This window comes from Oncorhynchus tshawytscha, linkage group LG04 (assembly GCF_018296145.1).
Source record: "Oncorhynchus tshawytscha isolate Ot180627B linkage group LG04, Otsh_v2.0, whole genome shotgun sequence".
Lineage (NCBI taxonomy): Eukaryota > Metazoa > Chordata > Actinopteri > Salmoniformes > Salmonidae > Oncorhynchus > Oncorhynchus tshawytscha.
In genome coordinates this window covers 64,419,797-64,443,836 of record NC_056432.1, presented here as the reverse complement: position 1 = coordinate 64,443,836, position 24,040 = coordinate 64,419,797, and the positions used below count along the sequence as shown (strand labels likewise).

The following is a 24,040-nucleotide window of genomic DNA, read 5'->3' as shown; positions in this document are numbered from 1 at the left end:
CATTATAAGCCTGCCATGCATGCACACAAATTGTACGATACATTTATTAAACATAAGAATGAGTTTGTCACAACCTGGCTCATGGGAAGTGACAAAGAGCTCAAATCACAATAATCAATGATTTTGCTCTTTATTTAACCATCTTACATATAAAACATTATTTGTTCATCGAGAATTGTGAACAACTCACCACAGGTTAATGAGAAGGGTGTGCTTGAAAGGATGCACGTAACTCTAATGTTGGGTTGTACTGGAGAGAGTCTCAGTCTTAAATCATTTTCCAGAGTCTGTGCCTGTATTTGGTTTTCATGCTAGTTAGGGCTGAGAATCCACTCTCACATAGGTACGTGTTTGCAAAGGGCATCAGTGTCTTAACATCGCGATTTGCCAAGGCAGGATACTCTGAGCGCAGCCCAATCCAGAAGTCTGGCAGTGGCTTCTGAATAATTTCAATTTTCACAGAACCGCTTGTTGCAATTTCAATGAGGCTCTCTTGTTCAGATATTGTAAGTGGACTGGAGGCAGGGCATGAAAGGGATAACGAATCCAGTTGTTTGTCATCTGTTTCGGGAAAGTACCTGCGTAAATTGCGCACCCAACTCACTCAGGTGCTTCGCTATATCACATTTGACATTGTCCGTAAGCTTGAATTAATTTGCACACAAAAAAAATAACCATACAGTGATGGAAAGACCTGTGTGTTGTCCTTGTTAATGTAGACAGATAAGAGCTCCAACTTCTTAAATCATACCCTCAATTTGGTCCGCACATTGAATATAGTTGCGGAGAGTCCCTGTAATCCTAGATTCAGATCATTCAGGCGAGAAAAAACATCATCCAGATAGGCCAGTGGTGTGAGAAACATCATCATGCAAGCGGTCAGACAAATGAAAATTATGGTCAGTATAGAAATCTTTAAGCTCGTCTAGCAATTTTAAAAAACGTGTCAATACTTTGCCCCTTGATAACCAGCGCACTTCTGTATGTTGTCAAAGTGTTACATGGTCACTGCCCATATCATTGCATAGTGCAGAAAATACACAAGAGTTCAGGGGCCTTGCTTTAATAAAGTTTACCATTTTCACTGTAGTGTCCAAAACGTCTTTCAAGCTGTCAGGCATTCCCTTGGCAGCAAGAGCCTCCCAGTGGATGCTGTAGTGTACCCAAGTGGCGTCGGGAGCATCTGTTTGCATGCACGTTACCGCTCCACTATGTCTCCCTGTCATGGCTTTTGCGCCATCAGTACAGATACCAATATATCTTGACCACCAAAGTCCATTTGATGTCACAAAGCTGTCCAGTACTTTAAAAATATCGTCTCCTGTTGTCCCGGTTTCCAGTGATTTGCAGAAGAGGATGTCTTTCTTAATTGACCCCCACAAACGTAACGGACATATAGCAGGAGCTGTGCCAGGTCTGTTGACTCATCCAGCTGTAACGCATAGAATTCACTGGCTTGTATGCAAAGCAGTAGTTGTTGCAAAACATCTCCTGCCATGTCACTGATGCGTTGTGAAACAGTGTTGTTTGATGAAGCATTGTCTGTATGTTTTTTTTTTGCCTTTCCCCCCAGCCATATCCGTGGCAGCAGGAAGAATTAAGTCCTCCACAATAGTATGGGGCTTGCCTATCCTAGCCCCTCGGTAGCTCACCATATAAGACGCTTCTAATTAAATGGTATCTGTTGCTTTTATACATGTCTTACTACTCGAAAGTCATCTTAATTCTCACTCAAACTCCAGTGGCTTATTTTTCAAATTGGCATGCTTTGTTTCTAAATGTCTGCGCAAGAGTGAAGGTTTCATCTGAGTTGTTATATGTGCAGAAGTACTATCTCACACAACACACTGTGGCTGAGGAAAGGCACTACTCCCAATCATTGTGGTTCTCATCATATTTGCACCTCTTTTGATGGTCCAACTTCCCTGTCTGTTGTTCAGTGCTTTCCCAGGTAAGGGGGCAGTAGCTCTTCGGCTGCATCAGATTCACAACTGTCAGTGTCAATGCTTGCTGGGCTAACAACAAATGTAGAATTACTGATGTTAGCATTGGATGTGCTCGTGGAAGCAGAACAACTTGTGTCGTCAACAGGTAGAGAGTAGAGCTGGTATGCGACTCTGGACGCGGGCCTTTCTAAATGGACTGTTTGAAAATGTGAAGAATATTATTATTTTATTTTAAAAAATGTGTTATTTAAATGTGAAACATTTTTATTTGGCGTACCCCTGACATTGCGCATACGTACCCCAGTTTGGGAATACCTGGATTAGTACATATTAAAGCAAGACGCAAAAAAATAAATAATTTTTTTTTTTTTTTAAAAGGTACTAGAGAGAACAAATATGCCTGTTTCTAAAATTAATACAAATGCCTAGACACAAAAACCACCAGCATCCATATTGCTGAAGTCCACAATACTGTCAACCAGGAAACCTATGACATTACGTCGAAAGGTATTTTTTTCTCTCTTTACTCCCTCCCATAAGATCCTGCCGGGTACACCACCGCCTGGTGCAGCAACTGCAACGCCCACAAACACAGGGCTCTCCAGAGGGTGGTGCGGTCTGCACGACACATCATCGGGGGCAAACTACCTGACCTCCAGGACACCTACAACTCCCAATGTCACAGGAAGGTTAAAAAAAAAGATCATCAAGAACAACCACCCGAGCCACTACCTGTTCACCCTGCTTCCATCCAGAAGGCAAGGTCAGTGCATCAGAGCAGGTGCATCAGAGCTGGGACAGAGAGATTGAAAAAAAAGCTTCCATCTCAAGGCCATCAGATTGTTAAAAACAGCCACCACTAGCAGAGAGGCAGCTGCCTACCTGCAGACTTGACATCATTGGCCACTTTAAAAAAAAAAATGGAACAGTAGTCACTTTAATAATGCCACTTTATGAATGTTTACATATTTTGCATTACTCATCTCATATGGATCCTTCACAATATATTATTTACTATCTATCGCATCATAGCCACTCACTTCTCATCCATATATTTTACACTTTAAAATTACAATTTTATTGAATATCCGAAACATACAATATACTTGCAGTGAAGGCCCTCAACAACTACATCATACCAGTCATCCAACAGACTCCCATTCAGAGCAACACACAGAAGCATCCAGGGTCAATACCCTGCTCAAGTGGGCACGTTGACAGATCTACCACCAGGCCAAAAAACATAAACCCAAACCCTCCAAGATCCCCCCCACAGCTCCCCAATAGCTGTCCCTCAACCACTCGAGACCCCTCCCATAGTCCACCCCCAAAGACGAAAAGTAAAAAATACAATTAATTCCATTCCCCCCAGAACCCCCCAATGCACCAGCAACCAAGAGAATGAACTAAATAAAAGAAAAAGACAGAAAACAGCAAACAATGCAAATAAATAAAATCATAACAGCAATACCAACTGTATATGTTTGTGTGCATGTCTGGCACTATTACATGTATGTGTGTGTTCGTGTATGCGTTTATTTGAATGCGAGTGTGTGTATATGCATGTGTACCTGCACGGCATCAGCCTCAGGCAAACCGGCATTAGTTGTAAAAACACTGCCCCTCAGTGTCTTTCAAACATAATAAAAAGTATGTTTTATTTTGACCATCATTCTAACACTCCCACTAGTCTTCAATTCCACATCCCAACCCATCCACAGATTGCGAGTTGAAGATAAATACTTTCTTTGAATATTAGTCCGGCGCCGACAGAGATGGCCGCCTCGCTTCGCGTTCCAAGGAAACTGTCGTTTTTTAACGCGTTATTACTTACATTGGTATCCCAGGTCATCTTAGGTTTCATTACATACAGTCGAGAAGAACTACTGAATATAAGAGCAGCGTCAACTCACCATCAGTATGACCAAGAATATGACTTTCGCAAAGCGGATCCTGTGTTCTGCCTTTCACCCAGGACAACGGAATGGATCCCAGGTGGCGACCCAAAAAAACAACTTCGTAAAAGAGGGAAACGAAGCGGTCTTCTGGTCAGAGACTCCGGAGACGGGCACATCGCGCACCACTCCCTAGCATACTTCTCGCCAATGTCCAGTCTCTTGACAACAAGGTTGATGAAATCAGAGCAAGGGTAGCATTCCAGAGGGACATCAGAGACTGTAACGTTCTTTGCTTCACGGAAACATGGCTCACTCGAGAGACGCTATCGGAGTCGGTGCAGCCAGCTGGTTTCTCCCCGCATCGCGCCGACAGAAACAAACATCTTTCTGGTAAGAAGAGTGGCGGGGGCGTATGCTTTATGGTCAACGAGACGTGGTGTGGTCACAACAACATACAGGAACTCAAGTCCTTCGGTTCACCTGATTTAGAATTCCTCACAATCAAATGTCGACCGCATTATCTACCAAGGGAATTCTCTTCGATTATAATCACAGCCGTATATATATATATATATATATTCCCTCCCAAGCAGACACATCGATGGCTCTGAACAAACTTTATTTGACTCTTTGCAAACTGGAATCCACATATCCTGAGGCTGCATTCATTGTAGCTGGGGATTTTAACAAGGCTAATCTGAAAACAAGACTCCCTAAATTGTATCAGCATATCAATTGCGCAACCAGGGCTGGTAAAACCTTGGATCATTGCTATTCTAACTTCCGCGACGCATATAAGGCCCTCCCCCGCCCTCCTTTCAGAAAAGCTGACCACGACTCCATTTTGTTGCTCCCTACCTACAGACAGAAGCTAAAACAAGCAGCTCCCGCGCTGAGGTCTGTTCAACGCTGGTACAACCAATCTGATTCCACGCTCCAAGACTGCTTCCATCACGTGGACTGGGATATGTTTCGTATTGCGTCAAACAACAACATTGAGGAATACGCTGATTCGGTGAGCGAGTTCATTAGAATGTGCATTGAAGATGTCGTTCCCATAGCAACGATTAAAACATTCCCAAACCAGAAACCGTGGAATGATGGCAGCATTCGCGTGAAACTGAAAGCATGAACCACTGCTTTTAAATCAGGGCAAGGTGACCGGAAACATGACCGAATACAAACAGTGTAGCTATTCCCTCCGCAAGGCAATCAAACAAGCTAAGCGTCAGTATAGAGACAAAGTAGAATCGCAATTCAACGGCTCAGACACAAGAGGTATGTGGCAGGGTCTACAGTTTTTATTTTTGTATTTCACCTTTATTTAACTAGGTAGGCTAGTTGAGAACAAGTTCTCATTTGCAACTGCGACCTGGCCAAGATAAAGCATAGCAGTGTGAACAGACAACAGAGTTACACATGGAGTAAACAATTGACAAGCCAATAACACAGTAGAAAAAAAGGGGAGTCTATATACATTGTGTGCAAAAGGCATGAGGAGGTAGGCGAATAATTACAATTTTGCAGATTAACACTGGATTGATAAATGATCAGATGGTCATGTACAGGTAGAGATATTGGTGTGCAAAAGAGCAGAAAAGTAAATAAATAAAAACAGTATGGGGATGAGGTAGGTAAAAATGGGTGGGCTATTTACCGATAGACTATGTACAGCTGCAGCGATCGGTTAGCTGCTCAGACAGCAGATGTTTGAAGTTGGTGAGGGAGATAAAAGTCTCCAACTTCAGCGATTTTTGCAATTCGTTCCAGTCACAGGCAGCAGAGAACTGGAACGAAAGGCGGCCAAATGAGGTGTTGGCTTTAGGGATGATCAGTGAGATACACCTGCTGGAGCGCGTGCTACGGATGGGTGTTGCCATCGTGACCAGTGAACTGAGATAAGGCGGAGCTTTACCTAGCATGGACTTGTAGATGACCTGGAGCCAGTGGGTCTGGCGACGAATATGTAGCGAGGGCCACCCGACTAGAGCATACAAGTCGCAGTGGTGGGTGGTATAAGGTGCTTTAGTGACAAAACGGATGGCACTGTGATAAACTGCATCCAGTTTGCTGGAGTGTTGGAAGCAATTTTGTAGATGACATCGCCGAAGTCGAGGATCGGTAGGATAGTCAGTTTTACTAGGGTAAGTTTGGCGGCGTGAGTGAAGGAGGCTTTGTTGCGGAATAGAAAGCCGACTCTTGATTTGATTTTCGATTGGAGATGTTTGATATGAGTCTGGAAGGAGAGTTTGCAGTCTAGCCAGACACCTAGGTACTTATAGATGTCCACGTATTCAAGGTCGGAACCATCCAGGGTGGTGATGCTGGTCAGGCGTGCGGGTGCAGGCAGCGAATGGTTAAAAAGCATGCATTTGGTTTTACTAGCGTTTAAGAGCAGTTGGAGGCCACGGAAGGAATGTTGTATGGCATTGAAGCTCGTTTGGAGGTTAGACAGTGTCCAAGGACGGGCCGGAAGTATATAGAATGGTGTCGTCTGCGTAGAGGTGGATCAGGGAAACGCCCGCAGCAAGAGCAACATCATTGATATATACAGAGAAAGGAGTCGGCCTGAGGATTTAACCCTGTGCCACCCCCATAGAGACTGCCAGAGGACCGGACAGCATGCCCTCCGATTTGACACACTGAACTCTATCTGCAAAGTAATTGGTGAACCAGGCAAGGCAGTCATCCGAAAAACCGAGGCTACTGAGTCTGCCGATAAGAATATGGTGATTGACAGAGTCGAAAGCCTTGGCAAGGTCGATGAAGACGGCTGCACAGTACTGTCTTTTATCGATGGCGGTTATGATATCGTTTAGTACCTTGAGCGTGGCTGAGGTACACCCGTGACCGGCTCGGAAACCAGATTGCACAGCGGAGAAGGTACGGTGGGATTCGAGATGGTCAGTGACCTGTTTGTTGACTTGGCTTTCGAAGACCTTAGATAGGCAGGATGGATATAGGTCTGTAACAGTTTGGGTCCAGGGTGTCTCCCCCTTTGAAGAGGGGGATGACTGCGGCAGCTTTCCAATCCTTGGGGATCTCAGACGATATGAAAGAGAGGTTGAACAGGCTGGTAATAGGGGTTGCGACAATGGCGGCGGACAGTTTCAGAAATAGAGGGTCCAGATTGTCAAGCCCAGCTGATTTGTACGGGTCCAGGTTTTGCAGCTCTTTCAGAACATCTGCTATCTGGATATGGGTAAAGGAGAACCTGGAGAGGCTTGGGCGAGTAGCTGCGGGGGGGGGGTGGAGCTGTTGGCCGAGGTTGGAGTAGCCAGGCGGAAGGCATGGCCAGCCGTTGAGAAATGCTTGAAGTTTTCGATAATCATGGATTTATCGGTGGTGACCGTGTTACCTAGCCTCAGTGCAGTGGGCAGCTGGGAGGAGGTGTCTCGTTCTCCATGGACTTCAGTGTCCCAGAACCTTTTGGAGTTGGAGCTACAGGATGCAAACTTCTGCCTGAAGAAGCTGGCCTTAGCTTTCCTGACTGACTGCGTGTATTGGTTCCTGACTTCCCTGAACAGTTGCATATTGCGGGGACTATTCGATGCTATTGCAGTCCGCCACAGGATGTTTTTGTGCTGGTCGAGGGCAGTCAGGTCTGGAGTGAACCAAGGGCTATATCTGTTCTTAGTTCTGCATTTTTTGAACGGAGCATGCTTATCTAAAATGGTGAGGAAGTTACTTTTAAAGAATGACCAGGCATCCTCAACTGACGGGATGAGGTCAATGTCCTTCCAGGATACCCGGGCCAGGTCGATTAGAAAGGCCTGCTCACAGAAGTGTTTTAGGGAGCGTTTGACAGTGATGAGGGGTGGTCGTTTGACTGCGGCTCCGTAGCGGATACAGGCAATGATCGCTGAGATCCTGGTTGAAGACAGCGGAGGTGTATTTGGAGGGCCAGTTGGTCAGGATGACGTCTATGAGGGTGCCCTTGTTTACAGATTTAGGGTTGTACCTGGTGGGTTCCTTGATGATTTGTGTGAGATTGAGGGCATCTAGCTTAGATTGTAGGACTGCCAGGGTGTTAAGCATATCCCAGTTTAGGTCACCTAACAGAACAAACTCTGAAGCTAGATGGGGGGCGATCAATTCACAAATGGTGTCCAGGACACAGCTGTGAGGTGAGGGGGGGGTGGGTCGATAGCAGGCGGCAACAGTGAGAGACTTACAGTGCCTTGCGAAAGTATTCGGCCCCCTTGAACTTTGCGACCTTTTGCCACATTTCAGGCTTCAAACATAAAGATATAAAACTGTATTTTTTTTTGTGAAGAATCAACAAGTGGGACACAATCATGAGGTGGAACAACATTTATTGGATATTTCAAGCTTTTTTAACAAATCAAAAACTGAAAAATTGGGCGTGCAAAATTATTCAGCCCCCTTAAGTTAATACTTTGTAGCGCCACCTTTTGCTGCGATTACAGCTGTAAGTCGCTTGGGGTATGTCTCTATCAGTTTTGCACATCGAGAGACTGACATTTTTCCCATTCCTCCTTGCAAAACAGCTCGAGCTCAGTGAGGTTGGATGGAGAGCATTTGTGAATAGCAGTTTTCAGTTCTTTCCACAGATTCTCGATTGGATTCAGGTCTGGACTTTGACTTGGCCATTCTAACACCTGGATATGTTTATTTTTGAACCATTCCATTGTAGATTTTGCTTTACGTTTTGGATCATTGTCTTGTTGGAAGACAAACGTTCGTCCCAGTCTCAGGTCTTTTGCAGACTCCATCAGGTTTTCTTCCAGAATGGTCCTGTATTTGGCTCCATCCATCTTCCCATCAATTTTAACCATCTTCCCTGTCCCTGCTGAAGAAAAGCAGGCCCAAACCATGATGCTGCCACCACCATGTTTGACAGTGGGGATGGTGTGTTCAGGGTGATGAGCTGTGTTGCTTTTACGCCAAACATAACGTTTTGCATTGTTGCCAAAAAGTTCAATTTTGGTTTCATCTGACCAGAGCACCTTCTTCCACATGTTTGGTGTGTCTCCCAGGTGGCTTGTGGCAAACTTTAAACAACACTTTTTATGGATATCTTTAAGAAATGGCTTTCTTGCCACTCTTCCATAAAGGCCAGATTTGTGCAATATACGACTGATTGTTGTCCTATGGACAGAGTCTCCCACCTCACCTGTAGATCTCTGCAGTTCATCCAGATTGATCATGGGCCTCTTGGCTACATCTCTGATCAGTCTTCTCCTTGTATGAGCTGAAAGTTTAGACGGACGGCCAGGTCTTGGTAGATTTGCAGTGGTCTGATACTCCTTCCATTTCAATATTATCGCTTGCACAGTGCTCCTTGGGATGTTTAAAGCTTGGGAAATCTTTTTGTATCCAAATCCGGCTTTAAACTTCTTCACAACAGTATCTCGGACCTGCCTGGTGTGTTCCTTGTTCTTCATGATGCTCTCTGCGCTTTTAACGGACCTCTGAGACTATCACAGTGCAGGTGCATTTATACGGACACTTGATTACACACAGGTGGATTGTATTTATCATTAGTCATTTAGGTCAACATTAGATCATTCAGAGATGCTCACTGAACGTCTGGAGAGAGTTTGCTGCACTGAAAGTAAAGGGGCTGAATAATTTTGCACGCCCAATTTTTCAGTTTTTGATTTGTTAAAAAAGTTTGAAATATCCAATAAATGTCGTTCCACTTCATGATTGTGTACCACTGGTTGTTGATTCTTCATTAAAAATACAGTTTTATATCTTTATGTTTGAAGCCTGAAATGTGGCAAAAGGTCGCAAAGTTCAAGGGGGCCGAATACTTTCGCAAGGCACTGTATTTCTGGAGAGAGTAATTTTCAAAATTAGTAGTTTGAACTGTTTGGGTATGGACCTGGAAAGTATGACATTACTTTGCAGGCTAACTCCTCCCCCTTTGGCAGTTCTATCTTGACGGAAAATGTTATAGTTGGGTATGGAAATCTCAGAATTTTTGGTGGCCTTCCTGAGCCAGGATTCAGACACGGCAAGGACATCAGGGTTAGAAGAGTGTGCTAAAGCAGTGAGTAAAACAAACTTAGGGAGGAGACTTCTGATGTTGACATGCATGAAACCAAGGCTTTTTCGATCACAGAAGTCAACAAATGAGGGTGCCTGGGGACATGCAGGGCCTGGGTTTACCTCCACATCACCCGCGGAACAGAGGAGGAGTAGAATGAGGGTGCGGCTAAAGGCTATCAAAACTGGTTGCCTAGAGCGTTGGGGACAGAGAATAAAAGGAGCAGATTTCTGGGCATGGTAGAATATATTCAGGGCATAAGGCGCAGACAGGGGTATGGTGGGGTGCGGGTACAGCGGAGGTAAGCCCAGGCACTGGGTGATGATGAGAGAGGTTGTATCACTGGACATGCTGGTTGTAATGGGTGAGGTCACCGCATGTGTGGGAGGTGGGACAAAGGAGGTATCAGGGGTATGAAGAGTGGAACTAGGGGCTCCATTGTAAACTAAAACAATGATAACTAACCTGAACAACAGTATGCAAGGCATATTGACATTTGAGAGAGACATACAGCGAGGCATACAGTAATCACAGGTGTTGAATTGGGAGAGCTAGCTAAAACAGTAGCTAAAACAGTAGGTGAGACAAGAGCTAATCGTCTAGCACAACAACAGCAGGTAAAATGGCGTTGACTAGGCAGGGAGGGTCGGATTAACTACACACAGAGCCTGAGTGCGGCTGGGGCCGACAGATAAAACATAAACAAGCAGAATGGAGTACCGTGATTAATGCCCAGGAGTATGCTTCGGAGGTAAGCACAGGAGCTCTGGCCGGGCTAGCTTCAAGCTAAGTGTGTGGAAACGCTAGCCAGGAGTAATCATCCGGGGTTGCGGTTAGCTAGTTGTGAAGATCCAGCTGAAAATGTTCCGTTTGCGGTGGGAATCCGGGGATAAAAAAAAATAAATAATAATAATAATAATAATAATAATAAGTCCGTTATGCTCTGGTTAGAGTCGCGTTGTTCGAACTGGCGAGAGCTTTCCGAGCTAAAGGTTAGCTGATGACCAGTTAGCTGAAGACCGCTAGCAATGGTTTGCTGACTGATAGCTGGTAGTTAGCTGGCTAGCTTCAGTTGAGGGGTTCCAGTTCCGAAGTAAATATAAATACTTTAGGAAAAAAAGCAGATCCACGCTACATTGGGTGAGGCGGGTTGCAGGAGAGTATTTAGAATTTGAGGTTTAGCAAAATGTTTTAAAAGATATGCGAAGAAAAATGTTTAAAAAAATAATAATAAAAAATTTAAAAAACGATATATACAAGGGACACCACACGACAAGACGTCTGACTGCTACGCCATCTTGGATTCGAAGGAGTCAATCACAGATTACAAAAAGAAAACCAGCCCAGTCACGGACCAGGATGTCTTGCTCCCAGGCAGACTAAATAACTTTTTTGCCCGCTTTGAGGACAATACAGTGCCACTGACACGGCCCGCAACCAAAACATGCGGACTCTCCTTCACTGCAGCAGAGGCGAGTAAAACATTTAAACGTGTTAACCCTCGCAAGGCTGCAGGCACAGACGGCATCCCCAGCCGCGCCCTCAGAGCATGCACAGACCAGCTGGCTGGTGTGTTTACGGACATATTCAATCAATCCTTATCCCAGTCTGCTTTTCCCACATGCTTCAAGAGGGCCACCATTGTTCCTGTTCCCAAGAAAGCTAAAGTAACTGAGCTAAACGACTACCGCCCCGTAGCACTCACTTCCGTCATCATGAAGTGCTTTGAGAGACTAGTCAAGGACCATATCACCTCCACCCTACCTGACACCCTAGACCCACTCCAATTTGCTTACCGCCCAAATAGGTCCACAGACGATGCAATCTCAACCACATTGCACACTGCCCTAACCCATCTGGGCAAGAGGAATACCTATGTGAGAATGCTGTTCATCGACTACAGCTCGGCATTCAACACCATAGTACCCTCCAAGCTCGTCATCAAGCTCGAGACCCTGGGTCTCGACCCCGCCCTGTGCAACTGGGTACAGGACTTCCTGACGGGACGCCCCCAGGTGGTGAGGGTAGGTAACAACATCTCCACCCCGCTAATCCTCAACACTGGGGCCCCACAAGGGTGCGTTCTGAGCCCTCTCCTGTACTCCCTGTTCAGCCACGACTGCATGGCCACGCACGCCTCCAACTCAATCATCAAGTTTGTGGACGACACAACAGTGGTAGGCTTGATTACCAACAACGATGAGACGGCCTACAGGGAGGAGGTGAGGGCCCTCGGAGTGTGGTGTCAGGAAAATAACCTCACACTCAGCGTCAACAAAACTAAGGAGATGATTGTGGACTTCAGGAAACAGCAGAGGGAACGCCCCCCTATCCACATCGATGGGACAGTAGTGGGGAGGGTAGTAAGTTAAGTTCCTCGGCGTACACATCACAGACAAACTGAATTGGTCCACCCACACAGACAGCATCGTGAAGAAGGCGCAGCAGCGCCTCGAAATTTGGCTTGTCACCAAAAGCACTCACAAACTTCTACAGATGCACAATCGAGAGCATCCTGTCGGGCTGTATCACCGCCTGGTATGGCAACTGCTCCGCCCACAACCGTAAGGCTCTCCAGAGGGTAGTGAGGTCTGCACAACGCATCATCGGGGGCAAACTACCTGCCCTCCAGGACACCTACACCACACGATGTCACAGGAAGGCCATAAAGATCATCAAGGACAACAACCACCCAAGCCACTGCCTGTTCACCCCGCTATCATCCAGAAGGCGAGGTTAGTACAGGTGCATCAAAGCTGGGACCGAGAGACTGAAAAACAGCTTCCATCTCAAGGCCATCAGACTGTTAAACAACCACCACTTCCATTGAGTGGCTGCTGCCAACACACTGACTCAACTCAAGCCACTTTAATAATGGGAATTGATGTAAAATATATCACTAGCCACTTTAAACAATGCTACTTAATATAATGTTTACATACCCTACATTATTAATCTCATATGTATACATATATACTGTACTCTATATCTACTGCATCTTTGTAATACATGTATCACTAGCCACTTTAACTATGCCACTTTGTTTACATACTCATCTCATAGGTATATACTGTACTCGATACCATCTACTGCATCTTGCCTATGCCGCTCTGTACCATCACTCATTCAAATATCTTTATGTACATATTCTTTATCCCTTTACACTTGTGTATATAAGGTAGTAGTTTTGGAATTGTTAGATTACTCGTTGGTTATTACAGCATTGTCGGAACTAGAAGCACAAGCATTTTGCTACACTCGCATTAACATCTGCTAACCATGTGTATGTGACACATACATTTGATTTGATTATATTTTGATTTGATTTATTAGTAATTGACTGACCTGGTCTCTCCAGATCTCCTAACAGAAGTATTTCTAGGGTTAATTTCTTATCAATTTTCAGCCATTCCTGAACCTGAGACCAGAAACAGGCTACATAGAGGGCAATACCAAAATAAATGGTCTATTGATTCTGTATACACACACAACAAAATCTGTAGAGCTTCGATGATTTTATGCCCCAAATATTCAACATTTTGTTGGTGGCAAGAATTATATATAATAATTTTAGCTGAAAAGCACAAAGTCTTGAATCTTGCGTTGTTTTACATATCAACTCATGCACAATGTACCATGGAGTCAGTACATCAAAAATCTCTTCCCAACTATTTTGCAATTTGTATGGCACAATTGTCAACATCCTGGTCCTCAAATTAAACTGGTATACTTTCCTATTTTGATTCCTTTGCCAGTTTTGATCCTTTATATACTGGGCAGTCAGACCAGTTCCCTACCTCCTCCTGCTGCCACCTGCATTTTTGGGGTATTGCTGTAATCAACTGGTTGGAATATTGAATTGAGCAGACCTTCCCATGCACTTCTGATAACTCTACCAATCCAATTTACAATATCATTAAGAACAAAATTGATGAAATCATTTAAGTTTAGAGATAATGATTAAATAATTCTACCCTGAAACTTAACCATTACGGATTATAGTTATGTAGCATGTATACGGAATAATTAAAGTATTAAACATAAGTCCAACTAGGTTGGACTGGGAGGGAGATAAATGTGTGTGCCTAGGAAAATACCGAGAACAATTAAACTGTGAACTGACCTGGCTAGAACTCTGAGAAACGTATGATAGGACAGGGAGTACTTCTCAAGGTTTCCCTAATCCCGGGGGTATGGAACTGTCAGCTGGGTAGTGATACAAAGTGGTGAGAACTATGGAGAAGGATAAAACTCACCTACTGTTTGTGTGTATGTATGTGCGTAGGATATCTACTGTTGGTGTGAAAGTATGTGCGTAATTAAGGAGCATGGTATAAAATGGATGTCTTTGTATAATGGACTTCAGAGTACCCTCGTGAATAAACATTTTGACTATTGTAAGCTGGGACTCGTCTGTTTCATTCAACCAGAATCTTACAAACTCTGGGTTGCAGAATGAGTAGATTATTGACGTTTATGAACATTGATAATGAAATTCTCATAACAAAAATACCCTTTTCAAACATCTTTCCCATAAATACAAGTATTTTTAATCAACCAGCACATTTGAGTTCAGCCATAATATTTCAGGGGGATGAAATTGAAGCCAGCTCTGCAATGCTTGTTTGAAGAGAGACACTTTGAAAAAAGTATCATTTTCAGTTATCAAAAATGAGACATGGCAATCTGCAAAGGCAAAAAGGCCATTTTAAAACAATGGATGATAATCTACTTGAGGACCATTTAGGGTTCAAGTAAAACTTTTGAATAAGTGAAGCTTTTAGAGGGAGGTTTAGTGCTTTTATATTTAATCATTTCAACCCACCCTATTCATATTCATTATATCATATTCATTATATAGATAGACACGTTTTATTTAGTCTGGTTTAGCATCCCAGATAAAGCAAGATATTTTTTGCTCATGTGATTTGAAAAAACAAAATCAGGAGTAGGCAGCAACATAAGTAAGTGAGTAAACTGAGATATGATTAAGGAGTTAAATCAGGGCAATATTTCCATAAATAGATAGATATTTACCTCTCCGTGTTCTCAGGAGCTTGTCTATTTTTATAAGTTTTCTATTGAAATTCATTGTGGAGAGCTTATTTATATATTTTGTGATATGAATACCAAGTATGTCTACTTCACCATCAGCCTATTTTATAGGTAAACTGCAGGGTAATGTAAAAGTTGAATTTTTTCAAAATTACAATACGTAATATTGTTCACTTATCATAATTAGGTTATGGTCCAGAGAGTACAGAAAAGCTGTCTAGATCTTCAATGAGACATTGCAGGGATCAAGATTGCAGACTTAATATAAAACTTGAGTCATCGGCATACATGGACACCTTTTTAAGCCTTGTGCTGAGTCTGGGTCATATCCTCTTTTCCACAGAAAGCAAACATCATGGTGAACCATCACAGACTCTAGGCGGCATCCTCTCCATTCACACACTCAGTTGGCAGCAAACACTCTTAAGGACACACCAGGGAACATGTGCCTCACACACAGCTCTGCTGCTGCTCTGTTTAGTTCTGCAATTAGTCTGACAGCCCTGACATCAAAGTTACTATCTGACCCAACATAACATTGGGTGAACCAATTCGATGCTGAAGGCATTGTTTAAAGCATTATTCTTTACACCCTTCAAATGAACCGTGATCAGACACGGTAAGGTAGGTAAAACCAATATGGCGTAACATTGAGTTGATTCACGAATCAAACCACATGAGAAGAGTCATCACCATAAGGACAGTTGAAGACAGGGGGGGAAGGATGTACTTTTACAGTATTAGAATTTGAGCGTATGTCCCAGTCCCTTGTATGGATTGGAGTCATTACTGTACTAAAAGACAAATAGGAAAATGAAAGGCTCAAACTTGGCCATCATGAATAACATAAGTCAACAAACACCCATGATTAATGCAAATGAGTGGGAATATTAGCTCACCAAGGAGAGCCATAAAACATGGTTCATTCTACTTTATCAGCTAATGAGAGTTCAAGTGGAATCAAACAAAATAATTAATTAGGATGATAAATTATGCACTAGTAATTTCAATATGGGGATTTAACAACACAATAACAATTTATGAGGAGCAAATGAAATCCAAGTCCTGATAATTTAAGCAGCCCTTGCCATCTCTGAAACACTTAATCTGCAGTGGAATGTTTCTGTTTCCATCGTTGAACAAACAAACAGGACACCAGTTAGGAATTGCAGGGGAGCTCAATGCTCAGGGGAACACAAGGCCCACAGCAGCTTCAGGCAGATCAATTACTCACTTTGTGTTCACACACACACAAAAAAAACAGACCATCAGAGCAGGTAAAAAAAAAACAGACCCGGCATATGTCTTTTATCCCATGGCAAACAGGTGAGGGAAATGAAAAATGCATTCGATGTCAGACAGATGAGGCATATAGTCAACTCAGCGGTAGTCAGACCCAGATGGAGTGGGACCTACTGCCATACCCCGCTGAGTGCTGAATGAATTCAAATCAGATTAGAATGACGAAAATACATTTCACTAACTACATGTAGCCTACCATATAAATCAAGTCATGTTTGCATCAGAGCCATTGAGATCTAGCTAGGCTGTGTAAAATACAAAAATAAAAAAAGTCAGCGAGTGGGCATATCATGAGAATGACAATTGTTATTTACAGTGTCACAATGTGTGATTAGCCTTTTCATTTCTTTCGAAATAGCTAGAAAATTCTGTACATTAGCATGTAATCACTTTGCCAGCAAACATCTATACAAATGAACTTGCTACTAGACCAGGGGTTCCCAAACGTTTACTGCACAAGACCCTAAATTGACACTAGAATATACAGAGGACCCCATTTGGAAAAAGTAAACCCCCCAACGTTAGTGAATGCTGTGTGTTCATATTTACTCAATTTTAGGTCCTGTCGGATGTCCAGATCTATGAAAGTACATTCTAATAGCGTAAGAGGTCTTAGTCGACACAAACAAGTATTCTAAACCCAGTTGAAGACAACAAAAAAAAGTTCTTAATTTGTTTGCTAAGGTCACTGTCTCAGGGTAACCCATTTCACGTTTGGGAAACACTAACATTACTAGACTCTCAGAACTAACAGTGCGTGACTGAAACTGCAGGGATGAGGACTAGTATGTTGATACTATATAACTTTTAGTAAACATTACATTCTATATAGTTGAGAATGTCAAGAAAATTATCCATCACCGTTACATTCTTATTTCACTTCGGTGGACCTTTCGTAGGCTCTCTCGATATAGTCCTAACGGAACCATAAATGTAAATTAAAAAAAAAAAAACAGGAGCTGGACCGCTCCCAGCTAGGTAACGTTAACGCTGCTAGCCTAGCTCACTTGCTACCATTTCCTCAATCCGATTAGCGAGCTAGCTAGCGATGAAACACTTTTCTTTCTGTATGAATCAGAATGCCCAAACTTACCTTTAATGGTCCATATGCCATTAAACAGCAAGAATTGAATCAAGACCATGTCGATTAAATTCATTGTTAGTACATTGACACTGCGAATGCTTTACTGTTTCGATTTGCACTTCTTAAAGGCGCAGTCTGCGCTCTGTTTATGGCAGTACCTTCACAACCGCCTTTCACCGCTTGTCTCCAACCGCCTGACGTCAAGCGCAGGCAAGTACTAGTCCCTCCTACCTCACTAGCGCAACAAAACCTGTTTACTTTTATTTGATAGGGCCGCTTATATTTGTTGAAAACAATTAAAGTATAATAAATTCAACAGCGACAAGCCAAACCACTTTTCAATATCAAGTTAGCCTACAAATTAATTGTATTTGTTTATTAGGATCCCATTAGACAACGCCAATGGCGACAGCTAGTCTTTCGACATATAACGAAAGAGACATTACAGACAAAATACTTGACAATTTGCATACATTTAAAAACATTAAGATGTTTTGTGTGTGTGCAGCTATCAGTTGCACATACATGTTAGTACATTCAAGCAACAAGTAGGTCACGTGGGGGAGAGGCGTTGTGCTGTGAGGTGTAGCTTTGTTTTTTGAAACCAGGTTTGCTGTTCACTTGCGCAATATAAAATGGAACGGATTTCCATGCACTCATGGCTTTGTATAATACAATACCATTTATTGACAATAATGCATTTGTCTTGGACAGAGTTTTAAAAATATCCCTGTACCCTGATTTAATGGAATATGATTTCAGTATTGAATACAATACATCCCTACAGTAGATTCCACCGTGAAATGTCAATGTATATATGAATTGGGGGGAAACATTTTCAAAAATTCAAGGAAAAATCGATAGAGGTGTGTGGCCTCACATGCATTTGCACTGCTCAGAGACAGCTATGTGTTGAATTCAATGTGACTTTGTTGAATGTGCCTGCATAACATGTCCTGGCTACCTACACCTGCCCTTGCTTGTTCTCTGCGCTGATCGTCTTTGTAGAGATTCCCTAAAAACAGCCACTTCCATACATCTACAACTAGAGGTGACTGTTTTGTAACAGGTTAGGAGAACTTACACAGCAGGTTAGGAGAATTAACGTAGCAGGTTAGAATAATTAGGTTAAGGATACGGTTAGGAAAGGATTAGCGAAAACGCACTCCTTGTAACACCAACTATTGACTGCAAAAAAAATGCGTCTCTTATTTCCCATAGACATACTGTACATCAGACATACAACGTTGATCTTTTCACTGTGTAGCTTCTGCCACTGTGTGGCTAAAAAAAAGCCACTACACTGACTGAACTGGAAACCTCAACTTGTCAGTCTGCTGCTGCTACCAGATACAAGGTGATGAAGACCCACGCACCTCTTCCTTCCCTGTGCACGCACGCACACACATTTTGTGAAGGTATTACTTCAGCCATTATAATTCTATTCATATAAAAATGAAAATAAATTAACAAGGCAACAGTAAATGTCATTCGCATGAATGATGCAGCACCCCCCCACCCCCCCATGGGCCAATTGAGATAGTGTGTGACTAACACAATTCAGTTAATTACTATAAACTCCTGCATTGGGCCAATCGGTATAATTTTGTAAATGCCAGATGTCTAAGGCAAGACACATCGTTAATCCAAGTTTTGTCAAAATCGGGACAGTGCTGGCTGAGATATAGCGTTTGACAAGCATAGGAATTTACAGATGGAGACAGATCCACACAGTCCCTTCTCCAATTTCATCATGGGGGACAATAAAATACACAAGAATGGAGTTATATACTGGGAGTACCAGTATCAGATTAATATGCAGAGGTATGAGGTACAGTAAACATGTAATCCCCCACGAATAATGCAGCACCCCCTTGGGCCAATCAATGTATTATTGTAAATGACGGATCTACATGGCAAGACGCATCATTTGCCCAAGTTTCATATAAATTGGGCCGGTGGTGTCTGAGATGTTGCGTGTGATTAACGTACGTACAGTTGATTACTATAGCGCCCCCTTAGGCCAATCAGTGTAATTTTGTAAGTGCTGATTCTCTATGGCAAGACGCATCACTCACCCAAGTTTCGTCAAAATAGGGCAAGTGGTGTCTGACATATTATGTGGGATAGCTAGACTCACATCCCTGAGCATGTTTACCACATTTCAACGCTCTGAGTCAAACAGATCAAGAAATAAACATGTGCCGTAAGCACCACTGTTTAGTCATATGAATGTTCTTGTAGTGACGGCATTCCCGGCTCCTTCAGTGAGCCGGCTCGTTCGGCTCAGCTCACCAAAACGGCTCTTTAAAAAATATGTTTTGTATTTTTTCAAGTCAAACAGTTTGCGATAGTTTGACTATGGTTGGTGTTAAAACAATTCTAATTAAATTAAATCATACTCTATCTTAACCATGTTATGAAAAATAATGTGATTAAACATTTGCATTTAAAGTATAACTTCTCAATGTATATAAACAAAGTGCATATAAATCTAACCATTCAAAACAAGTACAATCTGAACAGCATAATAGAATATTGCACCATAAAGAAAATAAATAATTTTCGAAACTGCAGCATCCCAAATTGAAATTAATGTAAAAAAGGATGCTATTACACATGTGCATTTAAAGTGTAACATTTCAATATATATATATAAACAAAGTGCATATAAATGTAACAATTCAAAACAGATATTTGAACATAGACTATTGCACCATATCAAAGAAAAATAAATAACAATGTGCAAAACTGCAGCATTCCACTTAAAACATTAAACTGGTCCCTCCTTTTTCTCTTCTTTATTGCCATGTTATAACCAGCAGCAGACAGCAATGCTGACCATATTTTGCTTTTGAGAGATTTACATTTAGAAAGGAGGGAACGGATGTGGCCGCTATGCAGAGTTTCCCTGTCATGACTTCAGTAAGCCGTGGTTAGACAGAGGCCTTGTTCTTCCACCAGCTCAGAGGATCTGCAGATCTTTGGAGGGGCTCCTCCAAATAGGATCGGACCTCCATTATGGCATTCCTTTGGCCGCCTTTCCTTCCAGTTCTCTGCTGCCAATGACTGGAATGAATTGCAAAAATCACTGAAGCCTTATCTCCTTCTCCAACTTTAAGCATCAGCTGTCAGAGCAGCTTACCGATCACTGTACCTGTACACAGCCAATCTGTAAATAGCACACCCAACTACCTCATCTCCATATTGTTACTTATCTTCTTGCTCTTTTGCACCCCACTATCTCTACTTGCACGTCATCATCTGCACATCGATCACTCCAGTGTTAATGCTAAATTATAATTATTTCACCTCTATGGCCTATTTATTGCCTTACCTCCTGTCATGGCTGTTGAAAGGAGAGGACCAAGGTGCAGCATGTTGAGCGTACATTTTCGTTTATTAATCAAAATGACACAGAACAGAACAAAACAAAACAAAACAAAACAAAACAAAACAAATAACACTACAAACCACAATCCTCAAAGGCTATGTGCCCTAAACAAAGTCAACTTCCCACAAAGACAGATGGAAAAAGAGCTACCTAAGTATGGTTCTCAATCAGAGACAACGATAGACAGCTGCCTCTGATTGAGTACCACACCCGGCCAAACACAAAGAAATAAAGAACATAGAAATAAAGAAACTAGAATGCCCACCCTAGTCACACCCTGGTCTAACCAAAATAGAGAATAAAAGCTTCTCTATGGCCAGGGCGTGACACCTCCCTACTCTTCTACATTTGCACACTCTGTACATAGATTTTTCTATTGTGTTATTGACTGTACGTTTGTTTATGTGTAACTCTGTGTTGTTGTTTTTGTCGCACTGCTTTGCTTTATCTTGGCCAGGTCGCAGTTGTAAATGAGAACTTGTTCTCAACTGGCCTACCTGGTTAAATAAAGGTGAAATAAAAATTAATAAAATGGCATCTGCTGAGGGATTCCTTTGTGCTGCATCCCCAGTTGCTCTTTCGTCAAACAACATCCAAACAGCAGACGTTTGTGGTACTACTGCTGGTGCTTCTGCTCCATCTGATCCCTCTTATTCCTGTTGCCCTGATGCCTGAGCCAGCTGATTGCTGGGGCTGTCCCTCCCTGCTGCTGAGGTTATTCTTTGAAGAACCTCATCAATCGTTCTGGCATCACTGAAAGCTAACTTCTTAAACCTGGGATGAAGTGCAGTGGTTTCTGATAGCACGTGATTATATTCCATTCTGTGGAACTTTCTGTCCATTGATGAACGTAGGGTGTCCATCAACACTGTCACATGTCCTGTGGTTTCTCTCTAGCGGCTGGCTGTGATTCGCTGCAGACCCTTACACAGGAGTATCATTTTTCAGGCTGTCACATAGCTGAAAAGAGAGAACAGTAACTTATTAGTTCAGGTTCATGTTTTGTCTACTGATACTACATTCTCATCTACTGCTCATATACATATATAATACTGGATTAAATAATGATGTAGTAATAACTGCTTACTGTACCTCTCTCCACTGATCTCCACAGTGACCTGCCAAAGGGTTCCAGGACTGTGCACACTGCCTCCACCACCTCCCATTCCTCTTGGGTCAGAGCATCAACAGGTGCACATCTCTACCCTGACAATGACCAGGGTAGAGATGATGGCATCCTTTGACTCAAGAAACCGCTTCAACATATAAAATGTTGAATTCCACCTTGTTGTGCAGTCTTGTTTAGGCCTCAGCTCAGGCAATCCCATCTGGCTTTGTGTAAAATTGAGTTTTTCAGTACCTACTGTGCTCCAGTGGAATTATTCCACAGATGCTTTCACTTTGTCCACACTTTGTCCGTCACCTTCAGAGCATCTCTTACAATCAGGTTGATTGTGTGGGCAAGACATGGATGATGGGTACATTTAAACATTTTCATGGCTTTGGTTATGTTAGCTGCATTGTCGCTAACACAACATACCACTTTTCCATATACTTGCCATTCCCTGGCCACTCTAAACAGTTCCTCAGTTCCTCTCAACAGTTCTCTGAGGTGTCTGTCGCTGAACTCAAAGCAGTCCAGAAGACAGCTAGACATCGAAAAATCTTCAATGAAGTGACATGTAACCGACATGTAAGAAGTGGTTACCCTTCATGTCCAGCAGTCAGTGGTAAGGCAAACTGCAGTAGCTTTTTGGACTCTTTCCCGCACTGACACCTGTGTGCTCTCGTAAAGTTGTGGAATAAGTGATTTTGAAAGGGTTTTCCGGCTTGGAATTGTATACATTCGATTTAGACTATTGCTATAATTTCTAAAACTTCTGTCCTCCACAATCGAAAATGGCTAGAAATCAGTGGCAATCATTTTAGCCAATGCAATATTCATGTGGCCTTGTTTTGCTAGACATTGCCATAAACTGGTCCATAGAAGACTGTGTGTGCTGTGTGTCGTAGAGTAGGCCTACTTGACTGAGTGGATACATCTCCATGTGTGGAGGTGTTGGCTCCACCACTATCACTAGCAGGCCCGCTAGTTTCTTGAAGCTCCTCTACAGCTAGCTTCACAGTTGGGTGCACAGTTTGCATATGCCAGTGTAGGTTGTGCGTAGAACCAGCTTTATATGACATTTTGTTTTGGCAAATTCTACACTGTGCTCTAACATTGTCTACATTATTAAAAGGCATCCAAATGCTACTGTGCTTCTGACTCATTTTCCAGCTGTTGTTTTTACAGCTGTCCTTCCTTACTCTCTCTCCTCGGCTTCTAAGTGTGTTACTGTGAGTGAGTTGGCTCGGCCCTCCATCGCGCATCTTTGGTTCATTGGTTGACACAGCGTGTTTGATTGACAGGAACAACAGGTGAGGCTGTTAGTCTGAGCAGACATTACGAATGTGTGTGCTCTTGAGAATTTTCTTATTTTTTATATATTTTCGTTCTTTGATTTAGTTAATTCTATTCATTTAAATCTTTTGATTATTCATAACTTAATATTTTGTATATTTTTATAAATATATTCGGCTCTTCTGATGTGCGAGCGTGCTCCCAACGTTCACCTACAACAGCCGACTCATTCGCGAACGACCCATCACTATGTTCTTGCATATGTTGAGTCTTGACAGTGTTTGCAGCATGTGCAACAAATTGTGTTACAATATGAATATCCTTGACTTGACTGTGCCAAACCATGCATAGGTGAACGTTTATTGGTCAATAGTGGCCATGTTGTTTTCGGTACTAGTCTGGAAAATATTGCATTAAGAGACATTTGTCCATAAATGCCATATGTAAAGTGTTGTGCAGATCGGCCATTCGGTGCCAGCAGAGTAGCATTTTAAGTGTTTTTCACAAAATTCTAAATTGCGGAAAATCCATCGTGGTGGACCTTATGGGTCCCTGATGCAAATGTGTTCCTTGTGAGGAGAGGGGCCTATGTACCGAATTTCATGACTTTAGGTCAAACAGGGTGAGGAGGGTGACCTTCAAAATGTGCATTTTCAATCTCTTATTATAGCCACCATCTGGCCAATCAGAGTAATTTTGTAAATGCCTGCTCTCTATGGCAAGACTCATTATTCACCCAAGTTTCGTTCAAATCGTCCCAGTGCTTTCTGAGAAATCGCATGTGATTAAAATGAACATATAAACGAAAGGATGGAGACAGATCCACAGTCCCCTCCCCGATTTAATCGTGGGGGCCAATTAATATTAATGTAAAAATGACAGGAAACCATGCCGAGAAAGCATTGCAATTGTTGCAAACGGATTAAAAATGTACAGAACACACC

At 42.6% G+C, this 24,040-nt stretch overlaps 1 protein-coding gene across 1 annotated transcript in view; it reads right to left on the bottom strand.

Moving 5' to 3' along the window:
• LOC112249184 (disintegrin and metalloproteinase domain-containing protein 10-like) overlaps positions 1-17,480 on the bottom strand; it is a 106,597-nt gene extending 89,117 nt beyond the window's left edge. Inside the window, exon 1 of the mRNA XM_042321061.1 lies at positions 17,311-17,480. Coding sequence (XP_042176995.1) covers positions 17,311-17,374 — 64 coding nt within the window. The 5' untranslated portion in view covers positions 17,375-17,480. The remainder of the gene's footprint in view (positions 1-17,310) is intronic.
• Positions 17,481-24,040: the final 6,560 nt, after the last annotated feature.